The sequence below is a fragment of the Dermacentor andersoni genome, chromosome 9 (genome assembly GCF_023375885.2).
Source record: "Dermacentor andersoni chromosome 9, qqDerAnde1_hic_scaffold, whole genome shotgun sequence".
NCBI classification, from domain to species: Eukaryota; Metazoa; Arthropoda; class Arachnida; order Ixodida; family Ixodidae; genus Dermacentor; species Dermacentor andersoni.
In genome coordinates this window covers 21,849,213-21,870,178 of record NC_092822.1, presented here as the reverse complement: position 1 = coordinate 21,870,178, position 20,966 = coordinate 21,849,213, and the positions used below count along the sequence as shown (strand labels likewise).

The window sequence follows — 20,966 nt, the reverse complement described above, 5'->3', positions numbered from 1 at the left end:
GCGATGTTCGTTATGCTGAGCGGTCGCGGGAGCAGCGAGATGTGATCGAGTAAAATAAAGCTGACGCGAATAAATGCTAAATAAACTTATCAAAGGAAGATCAGGAAACCACGCGGACTGTTTTTCGGAACCTTCCGGGGAAAACGGATTCACGGGAATACAAATCAAATCAGGGATACGCAGTTCACGTAGCTGTCCAAACGAAAGCGTAATAGCGGCAGCAAGTGAGACGTTGTTGTCGTAGTACCGGCATGTTCAACCGCATACTGCGGTACAAGTTGCTTACGCGAACAACCGAACATGTATACGAATGTCCACCCCGACGGACACCATTAGCGAGACGTATACACAGATCGGATGCGGGTGAGAATGCCTATGGTTAGTGTGCGCGAAACATGCCGGGGAAAAAAAATGACAAGTACACAGCGGTGATTCAAATACTTTCCTTCGCACTTGGTGCTTCCGGGGTTCCATTGATCGGTTTTCCGAGCTCCTGGAAGAGATCGACGGCATATGCTTTCCCTAAAATTCTCCATTGGGTAACTCGCACGGGGTCAAGCGGTTGCCGGTGACTGTTGTCAGGCGAAACGTGAGCCTGTTGACTATCATGGTCATTATCATCATCATCAGCCTTTTCCTTCCTCTCTTTTTTTTAATGTCCGCTGCAGGACGAACGCCTCTACCAGCGATCTCCAATTACCCCCAGCTGTCTTACGCTAGCCGATTCCAACTGTTGCCTGCAAATTTGCTCATTTCTTCACCGCACCTGACTTGCTGCCGTCCTCAACTGCGTTTCCCTTCCCTTGGTCTCCATTCTGTAACTTTAGTAGTCCACTGGTTCACACAGTTCACGTATGGCCTCACTCATTACGTGGCCCTGCCCGGCTCCATTTTCTTTTTGTTCTTCTCTTTACGTAAACTAGAATATCGGCTACATCCCCGTTTACTCTCTTATTCACACGGCTCTCTTCCCGTATCTTAACATTACGCCTGTACACTGGGCCAAATACGGCAGTGCAGGGCACGTCCCCGTCTTTGAAGGGCGATGGTAAGGTCTTACAGTGTTGTGACTGTCACGCACGCTCAGTATCTGGCTCCTTCCGCGCAATTGTTGCTTGTTAAATTGTGCTGACTCGGGAAAATAGGCCGCCTTCGGCGGTCACGAAACACTACGAAACAAACCCCAAATATTAGAAAAGATTAGGACACGTGACCGAAAAGCACAGCCTGGATTTTTCAGCTTCCTTTTCGCCGCCGCGCACGTCGCCAGTATCTCGTTATTTCACGTCTTTTTCTTAAATGAAAAACGAAAAGAGAAACAACCAAACTGCGCGAAGGAGGAGTCCTGCTGCAGCTACATGCGTCGTACAAAACTTGTTTCGACGGTGGCAACACGTTGCGATCCTAAACGATACGATCGATACGGTGCTAAACGCATTACTGTTAGCAGTCATAGTGTCTGTCGATTTTTTTTTTTTTCGTCTTCGTTGAATTTCTTTTTACCTGCGTGAGAACAAGAAGAAAGGGGGTTAACCGAGGGGCCCGATTCTTATTAATCGTATCGTGAGAAGCCAACAAACAAACACACCAAGGACAACATATAGGGGAAATTACTTGTACTCACTAATTGAATTAAAGAAACGATAAATTAATGGCGACGAAAGTGGATGAAAAAAAAAAAACAACTTGCCGCTGGCGGGCTGCGATCCCACGTCTTCGCCTTACGCGTGCGACGCTCTAACCAGCGTGTGAGACAACTTCAGCTTTGTAGTTCTGCACGGTTTGTTTGCGTACGATTTGCCTAACCAGGGCATCCATACCGCGCGGACCCGATAGCGGTGTAATAACGCGCACCGTTCGCCAATGCGTCTCTGTCACGCTCTCGGTCCCGCCTTCGGCGCGCTGCGGGGTTAAACGATCGTGTGCCCACAACGCATACCGTGCGCGTATATAAGTCGACTCATAACGGTCCGGTCGCCGGTGGTTACGTATATGTATATGCGATATCGCGACACAGCGCGTACAGAGCGCGCGCGCACCAGCGACTCACGAAAAGGTCGACCGTGGTCGGTCGCGCCATATCGCGCGCGCAGGTTCATCGCGGGCTCGGCGCTAGCGAGCGTCGACCAGGTCCGTCCGTCCGGCCGACGAACGGGGCAAAGAAAACAGCAACAACAACACAATCTCCTAAGCAGGCAGCAGCGGAGTACGAGCAAAGAAAGAAAGAAAGGAAGAAAGAAAGAAAGAAAGAAAGAAGCAGCGGCGGCAGTACGCGGTGAAGGTGGAAGGAAGGGGGGGGGGGGGGGGGGTTAGTAGTAGTGTGGAAGGCAGTCAGAGGCCGGACCCGTTTCGCTTGGCCTACATCCCGAGCGTGGGAAAGAGGGCCCCGCACGCCGCTCTGCCGGCTGGCCGGCCGCTCAGCTGACGCCGGCAGGCCCGAGGAGAGCACGGGAAAACCTTCGGCGTCGGCGGCGAACGGGTTGGTCGACCGGCGGCCAGATCTCGCGGCGCCGGCGTCGCGGTTGTAAGCGCGTCGAAAACGTCGCCGTCGTCTTCCCGAAGCGGCAGCGGATGCTTGTCGCGCCGCCCGGAGAACGGGACGCAATCGGCGAGCGAGCGTCGAAAGGACGCCAATAAAGCTGGCCCGCCGCGGGCGTGGAGGGTTTTTTTTTGGTTATCATCGAGAAGGAAGGAAAGTCTGCGCCGGTTCGGTAACGCTGACGCCCTCTGTTCTCCAAAGGACTTTTCGCTGGGACGGACACTGCATGCGATGATATGACCGAATGGAGAGAGATATATATGTAGATTATGACTAGAAGACGCGGAGAAAGAAAATGGGAGAGAAAGAGAGAAGAGACGACGCCCGCGGGGAATTTTTTACCCTTCCAATATATATTTTCAATCCACCGCTTCCCTCGGTTGCTCTTCGAGAACTTGGAACTCTTCTAACGTACACTTGAAGTGCGGTGCAGGAGCCTTTATTCACGTTCCGCCTCCATCGAAATGCGGCTGTAGAGGCCGGGAATCGAACCCTGGGCCTCTGATCGGAGTATCATTCCTGCTATTCACTGCCTCGCCCATATGACTTCAGGTTGTATCTGTAACCGGCTTTTCGTTCTTGTTTAATTAGATTGGCGAAGTGAACTCATTTCTGCCTGCCTTGTGACGGGCGTATACAAAACCCCGAATCAAAGCAATACCTTTCTGTCGTGAAAGTGTCGCGAATTGCCGATATACGAGGAAACGTACACTACGCTAAACGTGTTGCACAGACGGAACATGACCGTTTATCGTCGCGCAACCATATGTATAGGTGTAGCGCCGACGCCACTGCGAACCACTTCCACTGCACGAACTCCGAGCATCCGTATATACGGTTGTTGCCGACGGCGCTGTTCCAAAAAACAACAACCAAATCACAGCGCCATCGTTCTCGTTGGAACCGTTTGGCGTGTATACCGTGTACACGGTCGTCTATCTGCCCAGATCGACGTGCGTTGCCCTGGATGTGGGCCGCCCCCAAATGAATGTTTAGCGCGCGCTCCGCGGGCGCAATTGTGTGCCTCTCGCAGGCTCGTCACGACACCTTTCAAGAGGATCCCCCCCCCCCCCCAGCCTCGTCGTACAACGGCGTTCGAGCGAGGTGTGGAGGCCTCACGCGACCTCTGTGTGTGTGCGTGCGTGTGTGTGTCTAACCACAGGGCGCCCCGAGAGCGCGCGGTCGCAACCTCCACGCCTTCAAAGCCTCTAACCCTCCTCTCCCTCCTCTCTCCCTCTCTCTCCCCCTAGCCTCCTTCCTTCCTTCGGCAGCAGCTGAGGGGACGTTATGGTCACGCACGGCGAGAGCGCTGTGCACATACATGTCCGCCTGTCAACGGCTTCGAGTCACTTCGCTGCCACCTTTCTTTCTTTCTTTTTCTTTTCCACCGCTCGTGTTGTTGTTGTTGCTGTTGGATCTCGGCTTCTCGCGGCGTCTCGCAGGTTGCGCGCACTATTGGATGAAACAGGCCGTCAGAGCCAAACGTAGTTTGCGCAATAAAAACGGCTTGAAAACGCCGGCTGCCCCAATGATTCGGTCACCACAGTAGCGCAAGAAGGGAAGCAAGGCAATTAATTGACTGACTGATTGATTCTGGGATTTATCAACCCAAAGCAATACTGGGGATTAAGAGACGCCGTAGCGCACTTTGACTTCGTGGCCTTCTGTAACGTGCACTCAAATCTAAGTACACGAACTTTTCTTTTTTTTTGGCATTTCGTCCCTATCGAATGGCGGCTGCCGTCAGTGTGTGTGTGTGTGAAGTGATTTTAGGAAAGGAAACGGAAGAGATGAGTGCAGCGCCGTAACTGTCTCTCACAGGAGGCAGTTACGGCGCTGCACTCATCTCTTCCGTTTCCTTTCCTAAAATCAGTGGAAATCGGACGTGCTACCTTGAGGGCACTAAACCACCGCCGCGGCGTGTGGGTGGAACAAAGGGAGGACCAGGCAGGTACATAAAGCGAAAGTACAAAGAGAAGACCAAGCGTGTTAGCTGTTCAGTATGTTCACGATCTTTTTTATCACCCGATAGGCGATTTTTTCCCCAGCTCTGATTTCATTTGCACTACATGCGAGAGCACCAGGTTCTTACAACGGGTGCCGCCGTCTTCTCAAGAACGTAATTTGGTTGAACGTAATGACTGACAGAAATGGCCGAACCAGCGCGTATAACCAAGAGCATCTTCCGCGAGCAGACGATTCAGGTGGTATATACGAAAGCTCTAGCGACGTACGTTCGGGTCGGTTTTGTTTTCTTTGATTTGTGTTTGCGTGACCCTGCGACGATAATGAAGTCGAGGAGTCCTGACGACACGATAACTGCGACGGCCTAACGAAAGAAAACGATCTGCAGACACGGCAAACCCAGCTTCGATCTCAGTAAAATTGCCTCGTGTACATAGTCTGCGGGATGGCTGGCGATGTCACCGGCACGGCCCAACGCCCGCTGCGCCGCGGGCGGTGTCCCTGCAGTTGCGTCACGCCTATCGTCACGCTTATCGTCTTTACCTGCTCGACCCGCTCCCACCGCTCCTCTCCCCGCGTCCCTCCCCTCCTCTCCACAATCGCGGGCGTTGTTTTTCGCCGTACTGTGCCTGTGTGTGTGTCTCCCCGCTGCGGCAGCCGACCGCAGCGTAATCTCTCTCTCTCTCTCTTTCTTTTTTGTTCTCTTGGTGCGCGATAATGAGCCGACCGTCGTCCCAAATACGGTTGTTACCATAGCGCCACGTAGCAGGCAGGAAGCCTTGGCGCCTCTTATTGGCCTCTTCTTCCGTTGCGCGCTCTTTTCTTTTTTCTGTTCCCTTTCTTTTTTGGCGTGGCAGTTGTTTTCCGTCGTTCTGGTAGCACGCGACGGGGGAGCTGTCTTTGGCACGCCTCCAGGGCGTGTGTTCCAAGTTTGGCCAAAAACAGTTTTCCAGAAGCCGAGAAACAAGAAAAATAAAGTTCGCCTTGGCCGTTATAGGTGCACGTCTTTTCTATCTCTCTCTCTCTCTTTCACTCTAAGCAGCCCTCATGCACCTAAGCACTCCTTACGCAATCCTTCATCTCCTCATTGCCGCGACGACTGCTATGTTAAAACGCCTTCTTTGCAAATTTATTTCTAATGCATTCAACACACTTTGTCTGCGAAGAACAGGACGTCACTTGGAGCCTCGCAGATTCTGGCCGCGATGGCCGAGCGTTTAAAGCGTGGCGATGCTAAGCGTCGACGCCCTGCGTTCGACTTCCAGGCCCTGGACGCTGGCATATTGACAAACGGGTTTGGATGCAACGTGTAAACGCCCCTGTATAGAGATTTCAATGACCCGGGCCCGTCAATTAAAGGCGTCGTATGAAAAGCTTTTTCTACCTGTCTCTTAAATTTCTTTTGCACGGAAGAAATGAAAACGAATGAACGAACCCTCACTTTGAACCCGTACATTATGATGCTTTTTTCCTTCTCTCTCACTCTCTTTCTGAATGTTTGCAGTGACGGAGAGTGTATCAGCAATTATAATACGCCTTTTATAATATAGCAATTATAATATATAACATATATCATGTATAAGATGCAGAAATCCTACAGTCCGTGTTTCGGAACACACACACACACGGCCGGGATACACGTCCTTGCTCTTGCTTGTATTTGCAACGCTAACTTCGTGCCAAGCAGATCGGCGCGGTAACACCGATGCTCGGGCTTTGGCGCACTTAGTTGTTAACGGTGCCTGCGTAGCTGTCAACGGTTCAACAGCCGGATGAGAATAGTTTGCTGGGCTGCTGCTCAAGCTCTTCCTGAAATGTCAAATACGTCGCAGTTCGTTTGGCAGTAGCGTTGATATTTTTCATACATCGGCGAGAGTTTGGTATTTATTGTGCAATTCCGCCCGAATGGCCGTCTTTAATGTCACTTTCCGACTGTCAACAATGGGGCGGTGACACTCCGTTAAAAAGAAACTTACGTCACTGCGTAAGAATGCTGCAGTGCCGCATCCTCATGCTCGTCGTTCTCTCTTTCGCAGGCAAGAAGTGGCGCAGCCTGACGCTCCAGGAGCGGCGGCCGTTCGTCGAGGAGGCCGAGCGGCTGCGGTTACAGCACATGCAGGACTACCCCAACTACAAGTACCGGCCGCGGAGACGCAAGCACGCCAAGCGCGGGTCGCGCCGGGGTAGCCCCTCGCAGCCCGGCAGCCCCGACGAGGGCGGCGGCAACGGCGGCGGCGGGGGCCTCCAGACGCCTCCGGACTCCAGCCCGGCCAGGGGTAGCCCCCCGGACTGCAGTAGCCGGCTCATGGCCGAGATGCCGTACGAAACGCCCGTGCCGCCGACGCCCGAGCTCTCTCCCATGGAACCCGAAGACTGCTGCGGTCCCATCGACGACGGCACGGGCAGCCACCTGTCGCAGCTGATGTGCAAGTTCAACGACAAGTCCATGTTCCTCAAGAACGTCCGGCCGCCGTACCGGACCCACACGCAGCGGGGCCTCGGTCCCCCGGGGCTGACGCAGCAGCACATCTGCACGACGGCCAACACGACCATGACGACGAGCGGCTACTCGTTCCAGAGGACGCCGCCGGCGTCCTACTACTCCCCCATCTACGCGGCTACCTCCCCGTACGGTCCACCTCAGGGCGACCTACCCCAGGACTCCTACTACGGGGCGACGGAGCATATGTACGCGCCGCAGCCACCGCAGGAGACGTTCCTGGAGCACAGCGACCTGGTCCAGTTCCTGGACGCCGCCACGGCCGCGTCGCCCGTCTGCACGACGGCGGGCGGCTACGCGCCGCTGCCGCCGCTCGGCGCGGGCGATCACGCCACGTACGAGACGCTCGGCTCGGAGCCGCCGCCGTGCGGCATCGAGTACGCGACGATGCCGCCCCAGCCGCATCACCCGTACGGCCTCTACCAGACGCACCACCACCACAGTCATCACCAGGGCGACCTGCACCACCAAGAACCCGGCGCGGGCATCATCGCGGCGCTGGCCGAGACGCGACACATCATGTCGTGATGGTGACAGTAAATTTTGTTTGTTTGTTGTTGCGCGGGAAGACGGCGTGCTTCTGCTCTCGGTGTGTTTCTCTGCCGGCCGTGGTTGAACTGCCGTCGATTCCGTTTCCTCGGCGTCTCCTTCCTCCCCGGAGGGCCAGCCATCGCTCGTGGGTGCGTGCGTGTTTCCGAAGCATGTTCGTGTGCGTGTGTGTGTCTGTGTGATTCGAGAGCGCGCACTGGTACTACTACACCCCCGCCGCCTGTACAGAAGAGACTCCTGCCTTACGAAGCTGTAGTGCACCGTTGTGCCTATAACGCGAAAACCGTGTGGCTGCAGCGGCAGCGTGCGTGCGTGCGTGTGTGTATAGCCCGCGCCAAGCAGCGCCCGAACGACGAAGTCCGTCACGGACTGCCTGCCGACAAAACCGCGGGGGATCACCGCGGCGTTCGCTACGGTTGCGTGACCGTCGACATGCACTCTTGCGCACGCCTCGCCGCACCTCCCTTCCACCCACCCGCCACTCGTCGACCGATGATGCCGTACCGCCGCTGCAGCAGCGCGGTCGTCGTTGAACGTCGCCTTCGTGGCTCTCCGCGTTGGGTCGCTGTTGCTGTGATCGCTGCACTGCGCGACCGCCCCCTTGCAATGTGTAAAAAAAGGAGAAAAAGAAGAAAAGCCAAAAAATGGAGACGAAAGAGATGATAAAGACACGAGATACAAGAAGAAAGAGAGATGTTTTATAAGACGAGATGTGGTCGCGCAAAACAAGGCCTCTCCGCGGTGTGCGCATGTCTGTTGTTATGCGAGCGCCGCCGCCCCAAGCGGCGGCCTCGGCCCGAACCTCCCCCCCCCCCCCCCCCTGCCTGATCTGCTGCCGCAACCGCGAGGCCCTTCTCACTGTGCAATAAATGAACACCACCGTCCGTTCTATTACACACAACATGGCTGCCTGTTTTGTGCGCGTGCGTGCGTGCGAGTTGTGGGGGGGATGGGTGGCGTCACCTCCCGTCTTTCCTGCAGCGCGCAGTACGCATGCGCGGCGTTGCGCAGTCTTCCTCTGGCTTCTGCTTGGGCGGCCTTCGGCCCTGGGTAAGCCGCTCGTGGGGCTTGCTTTGTGTTGCGATGCTATTATTTACATGGTAACTAACGTAGCTCGCGAAACTGAGGCTTCAAAGGCGTCGCCGATCCTGGGCAACGTGTTGGAGGGTTAAGGGTAACAGAATAAGAGTAATGCTTAAGGGCCACGGGTAAGAGTAGCGAACAGCGTTACTTGGTCCTGGTTGAAACGATGCATTTTTTCCAGGAAATCGGTTAAAGACGCACAAAGACCGAAAGGGGCTATAGTTACTGGTTGTTCGGTCACCTCTGTCTCTGTCTGCGTGCCTAATAGTTCTGCTGGAAACACGCATCCTGTAGGTCCAGAACCAATTACCGCCCACTTAAGCACAAATGGTTATAGGACAGCAAGACGCTTAGCTAGCAAGCTTAAACATGTTTATCGTTGATATGAGCGACTCCCTTGAATAGGGGTGGGGTTGATACTTGAAAGTTTTAAGAACTCAGCCGGAGATAGCACTTTCATCGGCAACAACCCGCTGTTATCTCCTAATTAGCCTAACATTTGCATTAACAGAGCCAAAGCACTTAATTTGTGATAGGCGTCCAGCCTATCAGCGCTCTATTTCAAAGGTGTCTATAAACGCTGGTTTCACCACTGCTGGTACGAAGCTGCGAGAGCTTTCACTCCGGACTTGGTAGTAAATGACACCAACCTCGTTCACTTGGCTTTTCTGGCGTATCTAAATATTTTATACGCCAAGCTAAATTATTTAAAAATACAGAAAGTTTGAGTCAGTCAACGTTTTGCCTCCCTTTGCACCAATTCTTTCAGCTGTCTAGATACGTTCACGTGACCACGAGTGTCCTTAATGGCTTAAAGGTCCTTAAAGGCTTGTAGTAGAGGTGACTAGAGCGCCACTGCTAATCGTGAGGCCGAACGTCGTTGCGATAAAATACAGTGTACAAATATTAGACTTCAATAAGTTTATTAGTGTTGAATCATCAAGTACTTTATTACGAGTGACGTATACACTTCGAATACAACTTAATCGTCGCATATTTATGTCGGTGCCGTTAGTCATCTAGCGTTATCTCTCAATCAGAGTAATTTTTTTTTCTTTCATATAGGCATGACCTCCCAAAATGATTGCAGCCGGTCAAGGAAATACGAAAGCCACGTGACATGCAGATAAGTCGTCACTCTAACCACTCGTGATGACAGCTACAAAACACTGGGATAAAGCAAGAGCCCATTAAGTTACGCGTCGAAAGCTCTGTTGGCTATAGCTATGTTTGACTATGGCATAGCTATGGCTACGACTGTTGTAGGGGGCGTAACTGTTGGTTATGGCGCCCGCATCAGGAATATAGGCGGTACTCGGATAGATGTCCACTGGTGGGACAATGCTGTTTCGCTTCTGCCGCACATAAGGACATCCTAAATATTCCACCAAGCCTATTTTGATTGTTTATTCAGCAGAAGGAACGAAACACGTGTCGTTTTCGCCCCCACAGGCCGTTTCTAGCACTTCTACATGATCCACCATGTTTCAGACGTACGACCATCTGTAAAAGTTACGTCATTACATGCGTGGGGAACATTGGACATTTCTTGAACTATTTCAATACACTTGCAGAAACTTGGCAGAATAAGTCACATCTGTAGTCTCAAATATTCATAATTTCTCCAGCGCGAGCACGTTATTTTGCAAAGAAGCTGTTGGCCTCTAGTTGGTTGGGATTTTTCGTGGCGTTCTTACCCAAAAACAAACGGCAGCTGGAAGGCTTTTTGAGTTCCCGCGTAACAGAATTATATTTTCTCGTATATTCGAATTGCAATCCGGTGCTATCATATCTGCAGGTTGCGTGTAAGTCGTAATTCAAGAATTTTCAGACGCATCTTACATTGCGAAATCGAATTCGTTCAATGACGCACTTGCGCTAGGCGGAGGGACTACAAGGACGAGGATGTATGCTGTGCTAGCGGCACTGCCACCTAGCGGCCGCGGCCACTAAGAGCTTAAACATCAGCTGGAAAAGGGCTTTGTCTTTCAATTTCCGCGTAATAGATATGTTTTCTAGTATATATGAAGAAACAAAGCTATCATGTCTGCAGCTTGTGTGTAAGTCGTCGTGCTGAATTTTCTGAAGCATTTAGTTCGACTTTGCATTTGCTCTTGGCGGAGGACCTAGAAGAATGAGGACCTATGCTACACTTCCGCACACCTGCCTGCGTCCGTGGCGCACGTCGCTTGCGGTGGCGGTGCTTGTGCAACGTCGTCTAACGTCGGCTGTGTTTGCCTAACGTCGGCAACAGCTTCGTTGTACGTCCGTTTCACAGGGTGGAATGTAGGTGGATTTTTTTTATTGTGCATAAAGATGTTACGAGGTTCAACGTGCCGAAGCAACACGCAGTCTTAGAGGGTCCTTGCATTAGAGAGTTTTAGTTTAGGGGACGCAAGCGGCTTGCGTACGCAAGAACTAGGGGCGACGCTACTGCGCATGCGCAGACCGAGGCGTAGGGGTCCGCGCATGCGCAGAACCGTCGCCCCTAGTTCTTGCGTACGCAAGCCGCTTGCGTCCCCTAAACTGAAACTCTCTCTATTAACTTCGACCATCTTGGGTTTCCGTAACGCGCACCGAACTCTGCATTTCACCCCATATATGTAAACGCAGCCGCCACAGCTGGTAAACGAACCAGCTACTTCGTCGTGCCTTGCAACAAAGCGTCATAGCCCATTGAGCCACAGAGGCCGGCTTTATGGGGTTTAACCTGTACTTTACTATATTGTTGTAGTATTATTATTGCGTAGCATATAGTTTGCAACACTATTGTATAGTGATGAAGAAATTGCGGCCACTGACCAAGTCAAGGTGAAAAAACACACACAGACGTTTCGGGACCCGTACGGGTTCCTTGGTCCCGAAACGTCTCTGTGTGTTTTTTCACCTTGACTTGGTCAGTGGCCGCAATTTCTTCATCATCATGTTACCTGACCAGACGAACTTTCGTCGAACTCTTCACTACACTATTGTATAGTATTGCTTTGTACGGCTTGTATATCATTAGACAATTTACAGTTGTAACCAAATGAGACATGGTGATAGTGTAGGTCTAAAGAGCGAACAAATACAGTACCATTCCATTTCTCGATGGTATTCGCAGCTAGGAACAATATTGGACATTTACCTTATTGAAAACTTCGCGTGAGTATTGCTCTCGTCTTTTAGAAAGAACTCACTTTAGTAAAATGTGTGGCACATTTTTTTTTCTTCGTCCGCATTGAGGTCGACCGCAGCGCCACCGCACATATCCCAGAGTAACGTCTTGCGGATTGTATCTTGCACATTTTCGCATAACCGTCGAATATCGTTCTAATGAGGTCATATGCGATGCGAAGGTTCCTTCGTTATATCTGATATTTGAAACATCCGTGTTCGTTATATCAAAGTTTGCTGTGTGCGATTCGTAGGTTTGGAAAAGGGGCTGAGCAAATTGAACGAGGACGCAGAAAACAAAAGGATAGATGAGTCAGTACCTTCTAGCGCCTTATGGAGCCTTCATTGATGTCCCTGAAGTCTCAATATCGCGGTAGACAATTTTTAGCTTATAGCGTAGAAGCTCACTAAACGTTCAAATGTTGTTGCTAATTCTTTTTCGGTAATGGCTCCGAAATTGGATACAATTTGGCTGAGCTTTTGGAAATTGGAATATTGTTACCTATGCCTGTCGACGTCAATATAGATGAATGCGCGACCTCCGTGCTCAACAACACCATACAATGTATGATCTTTTTTAAATAGTATTTAACCGATGTAATGATGTTTTCTTCGCCACTCATTCTTTGAACATGGTGGTCACGTAGTTGACAAAGATTAGCTAATTAATTTTTAGTTGCTGGTCCTAATACGAACGTTGCAAAGACAGTATTGGAGGAGGACGCCTAAGGGGAGGCAACATCTCTTTGCATGATTTTAAAAACGCCATTCGTTGTTGAGGTAATCGTCGACGAAAGTTCGCCTTTTGTCTCTCAGATAACCAAACATAAGCTCTCGTTCTGTGGTGTACATCTATGTATTATGCAAACAGTACCGAAGGGCCCCTAAATTTGCAGGAAATACGAGAAAGTATGAGCTCAACGTGCGCGAGTCTTCATCTTCTTCTCTTACTTGTATACTATACGTAAGTAAACATCATTGCAGGATACATAACACAAAAACCAAAGTCTTTCTACGAAGAGTTTATTTTAAGAAAGCCACATTAGCGGAGCCGTGACCATGTTTTAAGCCAAGCCACGATCAAAGAACAAGGCGAATTGCGCCCACATCCCGGCATTGTCATGGTGGCAAAATGTCCACTTGAAGAACTCGCGTAGACGGTGGCGCCCCCTATGTGATATTGCACGAAACTCCATGCGCTACGTATACCATGTGGTCGATGCAAACGCGAGCGAAGCTGCCATGATCACGCTGACTCCCCCCCCATCGCCTTTTCTATAACTTAACACCCGGTGATGTATAGGCGAATTTGTAACTTCATTTTTCGGATAGTTGGTTTCTGTTGTGTACGTATATAAAGGTCAACTAACGCGAATGTGAAGGCCAGAAAGACATGACTATAGGCAAGAAAGGAGAAGGGACATGCGTTTAAATCAAACCACTACCGCGTTCACATACTCAGGAGAGAGAGAGGGATATAAGGAAGGCAGGGATGCTAACCAGTCAAGAGTCCCGTTGGCTACCCTACGCTGGGGGAAGGTAGAATGGGAAGAGAGAGAGGGATGTACTCCGGAGAGCTAAACGAACACTATTGGGGAATAGTAACTTAAATTGTATTAGCAAATAACGCTTCTGCAAATAGCTTACCGGCCACACTTGCAAAGCTCGGTAAAGGCGCAAAAACGAAAAACAAGTGGCGACACGCAAATCACAAAATGGACGTGTCTTTCACTTTTTCTTCATCAACGTCTTACTCCAAAATAGATATAAATATATGCTTTTGTCTGTCTAAACTGATGTAACGTTGACACTTGGTCCTTGTAATCAACCGCGCTGCTCTTCACAGGAGTATGCGCTGTTCACTGAACTTGCGCTCTCACCACGTGCTTTTCATATAATACTTTGCCAAGTCTAGAGTGATCTAATACTGGCACTCAGAAGTCCCCGTAATCAAACGCTAACCTTACTCTTCCTCGGGAGGCATGCGCTGCTCAACGAAGCTGCGCCCGCCAGGGGGCTCTGAAAGAATTCTTTACCACGTCCAAAGTCATCATGGCATCGGTACTCAGTGTCCCCGTAATCAGACGCTAACTCTGTGCTCTTCCAACGGACGCGCGTGTGCCGCTTGTACGGAGAACTATTTGCTCACCGCAGGCCCAAACCGCACGTGTTGCAATCTCCGCCGGTAATCCGCACCCGGCGGATCGTCGCTAATTACACGTACTTGACCCCGGGAGCAGGGCATCTCGCGCCTCGTACCCCCCACGTGACTGCCGCGAGTGCGCCATTGGTCGGATGCTGGCGCAACGGTTGCTGAACCTAACACAGCAGCGCACTGCGGGGCTGCTATTCATAGCGCGATAAGCGGCGCGCGGTTCGACGCGACCCGAGCGCGCGCGGCGAGGAATGCGGCATGCGATGCGCGTCCGCCGTCGAAGCAGCCCCGCGTCGAACGCCAGGCGGGGTTGAACAGCCGATTGGGAAGGCGAACGGCTCGTGCCATCGGCAGTGTGATTGACCAGCCAACAAGCAACGCCCTCCTCCAACCCTTTCTTTCTTTCTTTCTTTCTTTTTATTCGTTTCCTCTCTCTCTCTCTCTCTCTCTCTCTCTCTGTAGAGCACGTCGTGCGCTGCGGAGCTAGCGCTCCGAATGATGACGTAGGGTAACGAGAAAATGAAGTACAGGGGTGCGATTTTGTAGCAATTCTATTACTTTTTCCATGCCTTTTGCCGCCATCACTGAGCAGCCATTGGTCGAAAATGACCGGGCCGCGCCCATTTTGTCTGTCAATCACGCGACGTCAGGAACCCGCAAAAACTGTAATCGTCATCGTGACGTTGAGGCACTCATTATGCGGAGCAAAAGGCACGGATTTTTGGAACGGCCTGAGGCAGGGTCGTTTCCGAAGGCATGAAAAAAATGGCCGCCCCTCTGATCGCTATGGCCGTGGCTCTTCGCCGTCGCCGACGTGAACAGGGAGAGCCAGACGACGCATTTGACATGCCGGATGACCATTTTCGACGGCGTTTTCGCCTCTCGAAGGGAACGGTGCGGTTGTTGTGCGAGGAACTGGCGGGGGAACTAGAAGCTGAGCGAGCGACGGGACTGTCGGTGGAGCGGAAAGTGTTGTGTGCGCTGCGCTTCTTTGCTACCGGGAGCTTCCAAGCGTCCGTTGGGAGCGAGGAGACGATCCGTGTGTCGCAGTCGACGGTGAGCGAGTGCGTGCGACGTGTGGCAGAGGCTGTCGTGAACGCAGGGGCCCGCAACAAGTGGGTCCATTTTCCAAAGACAGCTGAGGAAAAGGCAGCCGTGAAGGAGGGTTTCCTTCGGCGCGGCGTTATCCCCGGCGTCATCGGATGCGTAGACGGCAGCCTCATAGCCATTATCGCACCCAAGGGTGAGCGCAAGGCTGTGTTCATGTGCCGCAAGGGATACTACGCCCTCAACTGCATGTTCGTAAGTAAAACTCACGTTTTCTGCGATCCTTTTTGAAAGTTACGTTGCTCTTGCCAACGGGCACTTTCTCTGGTTTACGTTTTACCTCAGATCTGCGACGCGGACATGAAAATCTTGGCCTTGGACCCTATGCGACCGGGGTCGGACCACGACGCTTTTGTCTGGCGGACGACATGGTTGCGCCGGCGGTTCCAAGCGGGGCGCATCGTGAATGCCGGGGAATACCTCCTCGGTGAGAAAAAAACATTTTTTTTTTGGCGCAGTCACGCTTCAGCAGCGCAGAACGCCGTGTCCGCTCCAACCCAAAGTTTTAACCAAACCACAAGAACATCAGTAATTCCGGAGTAAAAAAAGAAAATTAAGACATTGACTGCCACCATTGGCAATGTTCGAAGTGTTAAGTTACAAGCACATTATGTGTCTGCGAGGAGCTGACGAAAGCAACACGTATTAGTGCTTTCTGCACCCAGTGACTGCCAGAAGCAGAAGAAATGAACACACATTACTGCTACTATTGTCATTGATAGCACCAACAAGTGTTGATTTCTTGTTTGTGGCAGGCACCGCGTACACTTGTAAATTGGTTAAGAGTTTGTGACGGGTATGGACATGCTCAACTCATGCTTTTACTTGGGACTTGCAACCCTGAAGTCTACCTTTGTTGAATGATGCTGTAGCTTTCCTCAGTTGACAACTTGCCTCTCGTCAGCGGAGTACTCAATGTACTATTTCCATCTTTGTGCAGGTGACAGTGGCTACCCCTTGGAGCCGTGGCTCCTGACCCCGGTTCCTGGCCATCCTCCAGTGCACACAGCCGAGGGGCAGTACAACACAGCACATGCCGCCATGCGTTCCGTAGTGGAGAGGTGCATTGGGCTCTTAAAGAGCCGTTTCCGCTGTCTTCAGCGATATCGCACCCTCCTCTACGAGCCGGAACGTGCAGCCAACATTGTCGCGGCATGTGCTGTGTTGCACAACCTTCGCCTTTCTGAAGGCGACGAGTCAGGCGATGACAGTGATGACGACAGCAGCAGCAGCAGTAGTAGTAGTGAGCTTGACAATAACGGCGACCCCACGCCACACAGTCTGCCCCGTAACACGGGCTCTAGAATGCACTACTTGAGAGGGCGGGCTGTTCGCGACAATGTCATTGGCATGTTTGGCACAACCCGTGCGCAGCACATGCGTTATTTGAGGAGCGTGCGGCGGCAGCTGCGACGTCAACAGCAGCGTCAGCATCGTTAGGTGCATGCACACAGTTTTAAGTAATTGCATTGTGCATTTCATGCTGTGAAATTGCAGATACATTTCCCGTGCTAAGTTGTAGTTGATGTCTGCGTAATGCAAAGCATTCATGATTTGTTGAGAAATGTAAAAGTTGTTAAAAAAATTAAATTATGGGGTTTTACGTGCCAAAACCACTTTCCGATTATGAGGCACGCCGTAGTGGAGGGCTCCGGAAATTTCGACCACCTGGGGTTCTTTGACGTGCACCTAAATCTAAGTACACGGGTGTTTTCGAAATGCGGCCGGGATTCAATCCCTCGTGCTCAGCAGCCTAACACCATAGCCACTGAGCAACCACGGTGGGTACATAAAAGTTGTGTAGTGAAGGGTTATGTAAAGCCTGCACTTATAGTAAGTAAAACAGTATCGTTAGAGGTGACACATGAGATTGAAAGCAAGCTAAAAATAAGTGCATATTCAAAGTGTCTGCCACAATTTGCTTGTTGCTGCTGTCGTCATCTAGATGCATGTAGCCTGATTCTTACTCGTATCCCCTTACGCATTGATGGACATAAGCGCCTGTCTCCTCACTTTCTACTAGCACAGAGAAGCTCACAGAAGCCAAGATGTACAGTGCACGTCACACCTTCCGCTCCATGGAACGTGCTGTTGCACGCGCAGCTTCTAGGTCCTCCACCATTTTGTCTCGCAACAACGGCAAAGTTCCTTTCGAGTGACGAAAATGCCGTCCAACTGGTCATCCGACATGTCAAACGCTGTGGCTCCCGCGAAGTGTGTGCACGCACGAGCAGTTGACAGATTTCAACAAAGTGACCTCACTTGTATATAGCAGAACTCAGCAATGTTAAACAGTAATATTTGTACAGTGCAAGCTAGCACTAGAAATGTGGTTGCGATGTGTAAATAAAAGCACTAGAGGAAAACTGCACCTTTCTGTATTTCAGCCTTCAACATACACTTGTTTATGTACACATCACATGCGACAGTCTCTACATTGAAGAAGTGTGAGAATCATGAGTACTCAGTAGTAGAGACATTATGCAACATATCACAGACATGTTGGAATAAATATCGGATCACATTGTTCTTGCATCATAATATATCACAGGTAACGGCATGCATCGTTTAAGAAAACTGTTGTACACTGCACAAGTACACAGTAATAACAACTGGCTTAAACTGCACCAGCAACAGAAATGAGCAGGTGCTTAAATCACATGCCAACCGAATATTTATCACAGCGAAATGTATAGGTACATCACTACATGTGAAAGGAACATGCTGTTGTGGTGCTCAAAGTGAAAGAGCCATAGCACCATATTATGATATTCAGTAAGACAAACTGCATAAATATTACACACAAATTGCACCACAAGGGCTAAAATACAATGTATCACAACCTGAAAGATTACTGAATGACAACAAATTGTTTGATAATGAGACAGATGTGCAAGAAAAGAGACATTCCAGCTCAGTACGTAGTGACACAAACAAATATGCATATGCAACAAACAAAAAATAAACATTACAAATGAAAAGAAGGAGCATAGGCAAGGAATTTTCATAACTTTTTTCTTTTTTGCTGTGTATATTGACAGGTTGCTTTCGACATTATAGTAAGGCCTGAAAATTTCACCATTCGATGACAAGGATTAAATTGTAGAACACTTGCAGTGTGGCGTCGTGCTTAAATTGACATGACAATAACTAGGCACCTCAAAATTGCAGTGCCACAGTCGGAATGCCCACACACACCAGGCCTACAGGCACTTTTGCAGGTGAGCCTGATGGTGTGCACGCTCTTATGGCTGAAGTAAACCTTGAAGAAAAAATTCATGCTGCAACGGCTATGCTACTTATGGTTGCATTAAAGGGTGACTTCAGCAATTATTTATTTGCAAACTAGCAATATTTGCCCTTCATATCATTAATACATCAGCAAATTTTAAGATAAGTTACAAATTCCTTGCCTATGCTACCTTTAATTATGTGGGGCCTGAGAGGGGGGAGGGGCTTGGCTGCCACCATGCCCCAGTGCAGCCAGCAGCAGCTGAAGCAGGCGCTCGTTGGTCTCGTGCGACCGACGCGCCACTTCGAGGCGTTGCCGCTGCACTTCGAGGCGCTGAGACTCCACTTCCCGCATTGCCGCCACCTCCTCCCCGAGGTGCCGCAGGCTCTCTATGTGGGCCTCGTGGTGCTGCCGCAGGCTCTGCAGGTGGGCCTCGTGGTGCTGTTAGCAAAGATGTGTAATTAGTTTAATTACAGAAGCTCAGTAACAGGGCCTTTGTGTGTTGCATTCATCCCCATTTGCAGGCTATTGTCTTGTCATTGTATATTCAAACACTGGAAATATCTTTCTGGCCCATCAAACTTGTGCCGTCGCATTCCATTAAGAAGTGTTACATTGCTATACCTGCTTCCTTGAATTCAACGCCACTTTTTTCTTTTTGCCACATAATTGCGTAGATATTTACACATGTTATATCACGCGAATGTGTACAAGATATCACCACAGGACTACACGTATACATTATGCTTGTTCACTGATTAATATAATTTTTAGAGAGGTCATATGCTCATCAATTTCATACGCAGAAAAATATACATCTGTGGCCTTGCACATACCTGCCGGTTTTGTTCCAGCAGTTGTTGGCGGAAGCGAGTGTCCTCTTGAACTCTGGCTTCCTCCAACTGGCTCTGGCGAACGTATGCGGCAGTAGCCGTCATCACAGCACCATCAAGTTCCTGCTGCCTGGGCTGTCTACGGGGTGCCCGTGGCTCTCGAGGGGTAGGCTGCGGCACCTGGGGGGTAGGCTGTGGCACCTGCGGGGTTGGCTGCGGCACCTGCGGGGTTGGCTGCGGCACCTGCGGGGTTGGCTGCGGCACCTGGGTGGTAGGCCGCGGCACCTGGGTGGTAGGCCGCAGAACCTGGGGCGTAGCCGGTGGCTCTTCATGCAAGGCAAAAGCAAAGACTGCTCATTCACTGTTATCCGACCTACACAGATTGATTGTCCTAACCAGTCACTTTGAAATGTCATTATAGCTGCATAGCTACAATAATGATACACAAAACAGGTAGTTAGAGCAAAAGATGCCACAGAAAGTTGCTGGTAGCAGTAACCCATAAGAAGCACAAGGAATCTCTATTACAACATCAAGTCATTTGTAGTCTTGCATTTCTCCTTCATGAATGAGAGCTGGATGTTGGACACAAAGGTAATAACAGCAGAGTGACGTACTTTACTTCATAGCAAGATCATACAGCAACTGCAAACAACAATGCTACTACAAAAGCTAGGTCACTGCCTTACGTGTAAGGCCACTTGGCCCAGCAACAGCTGCAGGGCCCGACACCACGAAAGCAGTTGTCGCTGGTAGATTTCTGCGGGAACCGCTGGGCCCTGCAGCTTCCTCTGAACTTGCCTCGTCCTGCAATCAGAGTAGTGTTCAGACATGGCGAGCAGTGTGTGCAATGCGCATCATGTACACAAGTTGCTGCTCAGAGTACATAACCTATATTGTCACTTGCACAAAAAAAAGGGCTTAAAAATTTTGCAATATTGTGTTCCAATGTAATGCTGAAAATTTGTGAGGTCACAGCAGGTCACACAAACAACACTTTTTTAAATCCAATGTACGCACCTCGCTATCGGGGAAGTACTCAGGGGGGGAAACAAGGACCCCTCCTGTCCTCATAAGGACGTCGAGGACGCGGCCGTCCACGCCACCCACTTTGCCACCTCCAGTAGCCCTGCAAACACGGCAACAACGACAACGTGGAACTACGTTACTGTCAGCATCATTAGAAGCTCACCTCTTCTCGCTCGCGGCCCTGGCCGCTTCTTTTTTCGCTTTATGGGCCATCTTGGCCCAATGGTTCCGCCAACGGCTGGTGGCCTTTACGGCTGGCCCCTGTGCGTTAAGCACCGCCGCCACCTCCTCCCACAGTTCGTTTTTTCGAGCAGCAGTCATACGTGGCGAGAACTCTGTAGAAGCTCTCGCCAGGTATGGGTGCTGCTCGATGAACTGCACGAGAATAGCCGCCTGCTCTTTGGACACCCGCGGCCCTTTTGCTGCCATTTTCTCTTTGTCAAATTGGGAATTTCAGCCGGCCCGCAGCACAGTAAGAAATTTAGAGGCAAACATTCTGTCTAAGCTAAGCGCCTGCATAAAGTGCTCACTACGACTTATTTCTGCCTTTTTATACCACTAATGTAAAAAAAGGTGAAGTCACTACTCACATTTAATGTTGTAGCAGCTTCTTTCTCGGAGCGTATCAGTGCAGGAAGTATTACCGATGCAGCGATAACTTTAAGGAAGCTATCGTTATGTCATGGCGGTGCCCTATGGAAAATGCCTTGACAGTTCTCGATCCACTATGTTGCAAAGTTTCACCTCGGGGGCTACGGATAATTCTTCTTGGCTCTTCCTAAAGAAGAAATTATCACACGTCAGACATGCAGCGAAAA

General features: G+C 50.6%; 3 protein-coding genes across 3 annotated transcripts in view; 2 read left to right on the top strand and 1 right to left on the bottom strand.

Moving 5' to 3' along the window:
* Nucleotides 1-8,454, top strand: part of LOC126527245 (uncharacterized) — a 51,234-nt gene extending 42,780 nt beyond the window's left edge. The window contains exon 2 of the mRNA XM_050174997.3: nucleotides 6,541-8,454. Within this exon, the coding sequence (XP_050030954.1) occupies nucleotides 6,541-7,532 (992 nt within the window). The 3' untranslated portion in view covers nucleotides 7,533-8,454. The remainder of the gene's footprint in view (nucleotides 1-6,540) is intronic.
* A 6,018-nt stretch (nucleotides 8,455-14,472) lies between these two features.
* Nucleotides 14,473-17,420, top strand: LOC129383786 (putative nuclease HARBI1). Its single transcript, XM_055068625.1, has 3 exons — nucleotides 14,473-15,249; nucleotides 15,340-15,481; nucleotides 15,995-17,420. Exons 1-3 carry the CDS (start codon nucleotides 14,704-14,706, stop codon nucleotides 16,492-16,494), a joined length of 1,188 nt encoding a protein of 395 aa, XP_054924600.1. The 5' UTR covers nucleotides 14,473-14,703; the 3' UTR covers nucleotides 16,495-17,420.
* LOC129383787 (uncharacterized) lies at nucleotides 17,416-20,732 on the bottom strand. Its single transcript, XM_055068627.1, has 5 exons — nucleotides 20,312-20,732; nucleotides 20,140-20,248; nucleotides 19,809-19,926; nucleotides 19,123-19,445; nucleotides 17,416-18,727 (listed from the first exon to the last, which is right to left on the bottom strand). Exons 1-5 carry the CDS (start codon nucleotides 20,575-20,577, stop codon nucleotides 18,479-18,481), a joined length of 1,065 nt encoding a protein of 354 aa, XP_054924602.1. The 5' UTR covers nucleotides 20,578-20,732; the 3' UTR covers nucleotides 17,416-18,478.
* Nucleotides 20,733-20,966: the final 234 nt, after the last annotated feature.

Coding starts and splice junctions, on each gene's coding strand:
- LOC129383786 (XM_055068625.1), top strand. CDS start 14,704: ATGAAAAAAATGGCCGCCCCTCTGATCGCTATGGCCGTGGCTCTTCGC. Junction 15,250..15,339: donor ACGCCCTCAACTGCATGTTC/GTAAGTAAAACT, acceptor GTTTTACCTCAG/ATCTGCGACGCGGACATGAA. Junction 15,482..15,994: donor TGCCGGGGAATACCTCCTCG/GTGAGAAAAAAA, acceptor ATCTTTGTGCAG/GTGACAGTGGCTACCCCTTG.
- LOC129383787 (XM_055068627.1), bottom strand. CDS start 20,577: ATGGCAGCAAAAGGGCCGCGGGTGTCCAAAGAGCAGGCGGCTATTCTC. Junction 19,927..20,139: donor AGTACTTCCCCGATAGCGAG/GTGCGTACATTG, acceptor CTCTGATTGCAG/GACGAGGCAAGTTCAGAGGA. Junction 19,446..19,808: donor TGGGCCAAGTGGCCTTACAC/GTAAGGCAGTGA, acceptor CCTTGCATGAAG/AGCCACCGGCTACGCCCCAG.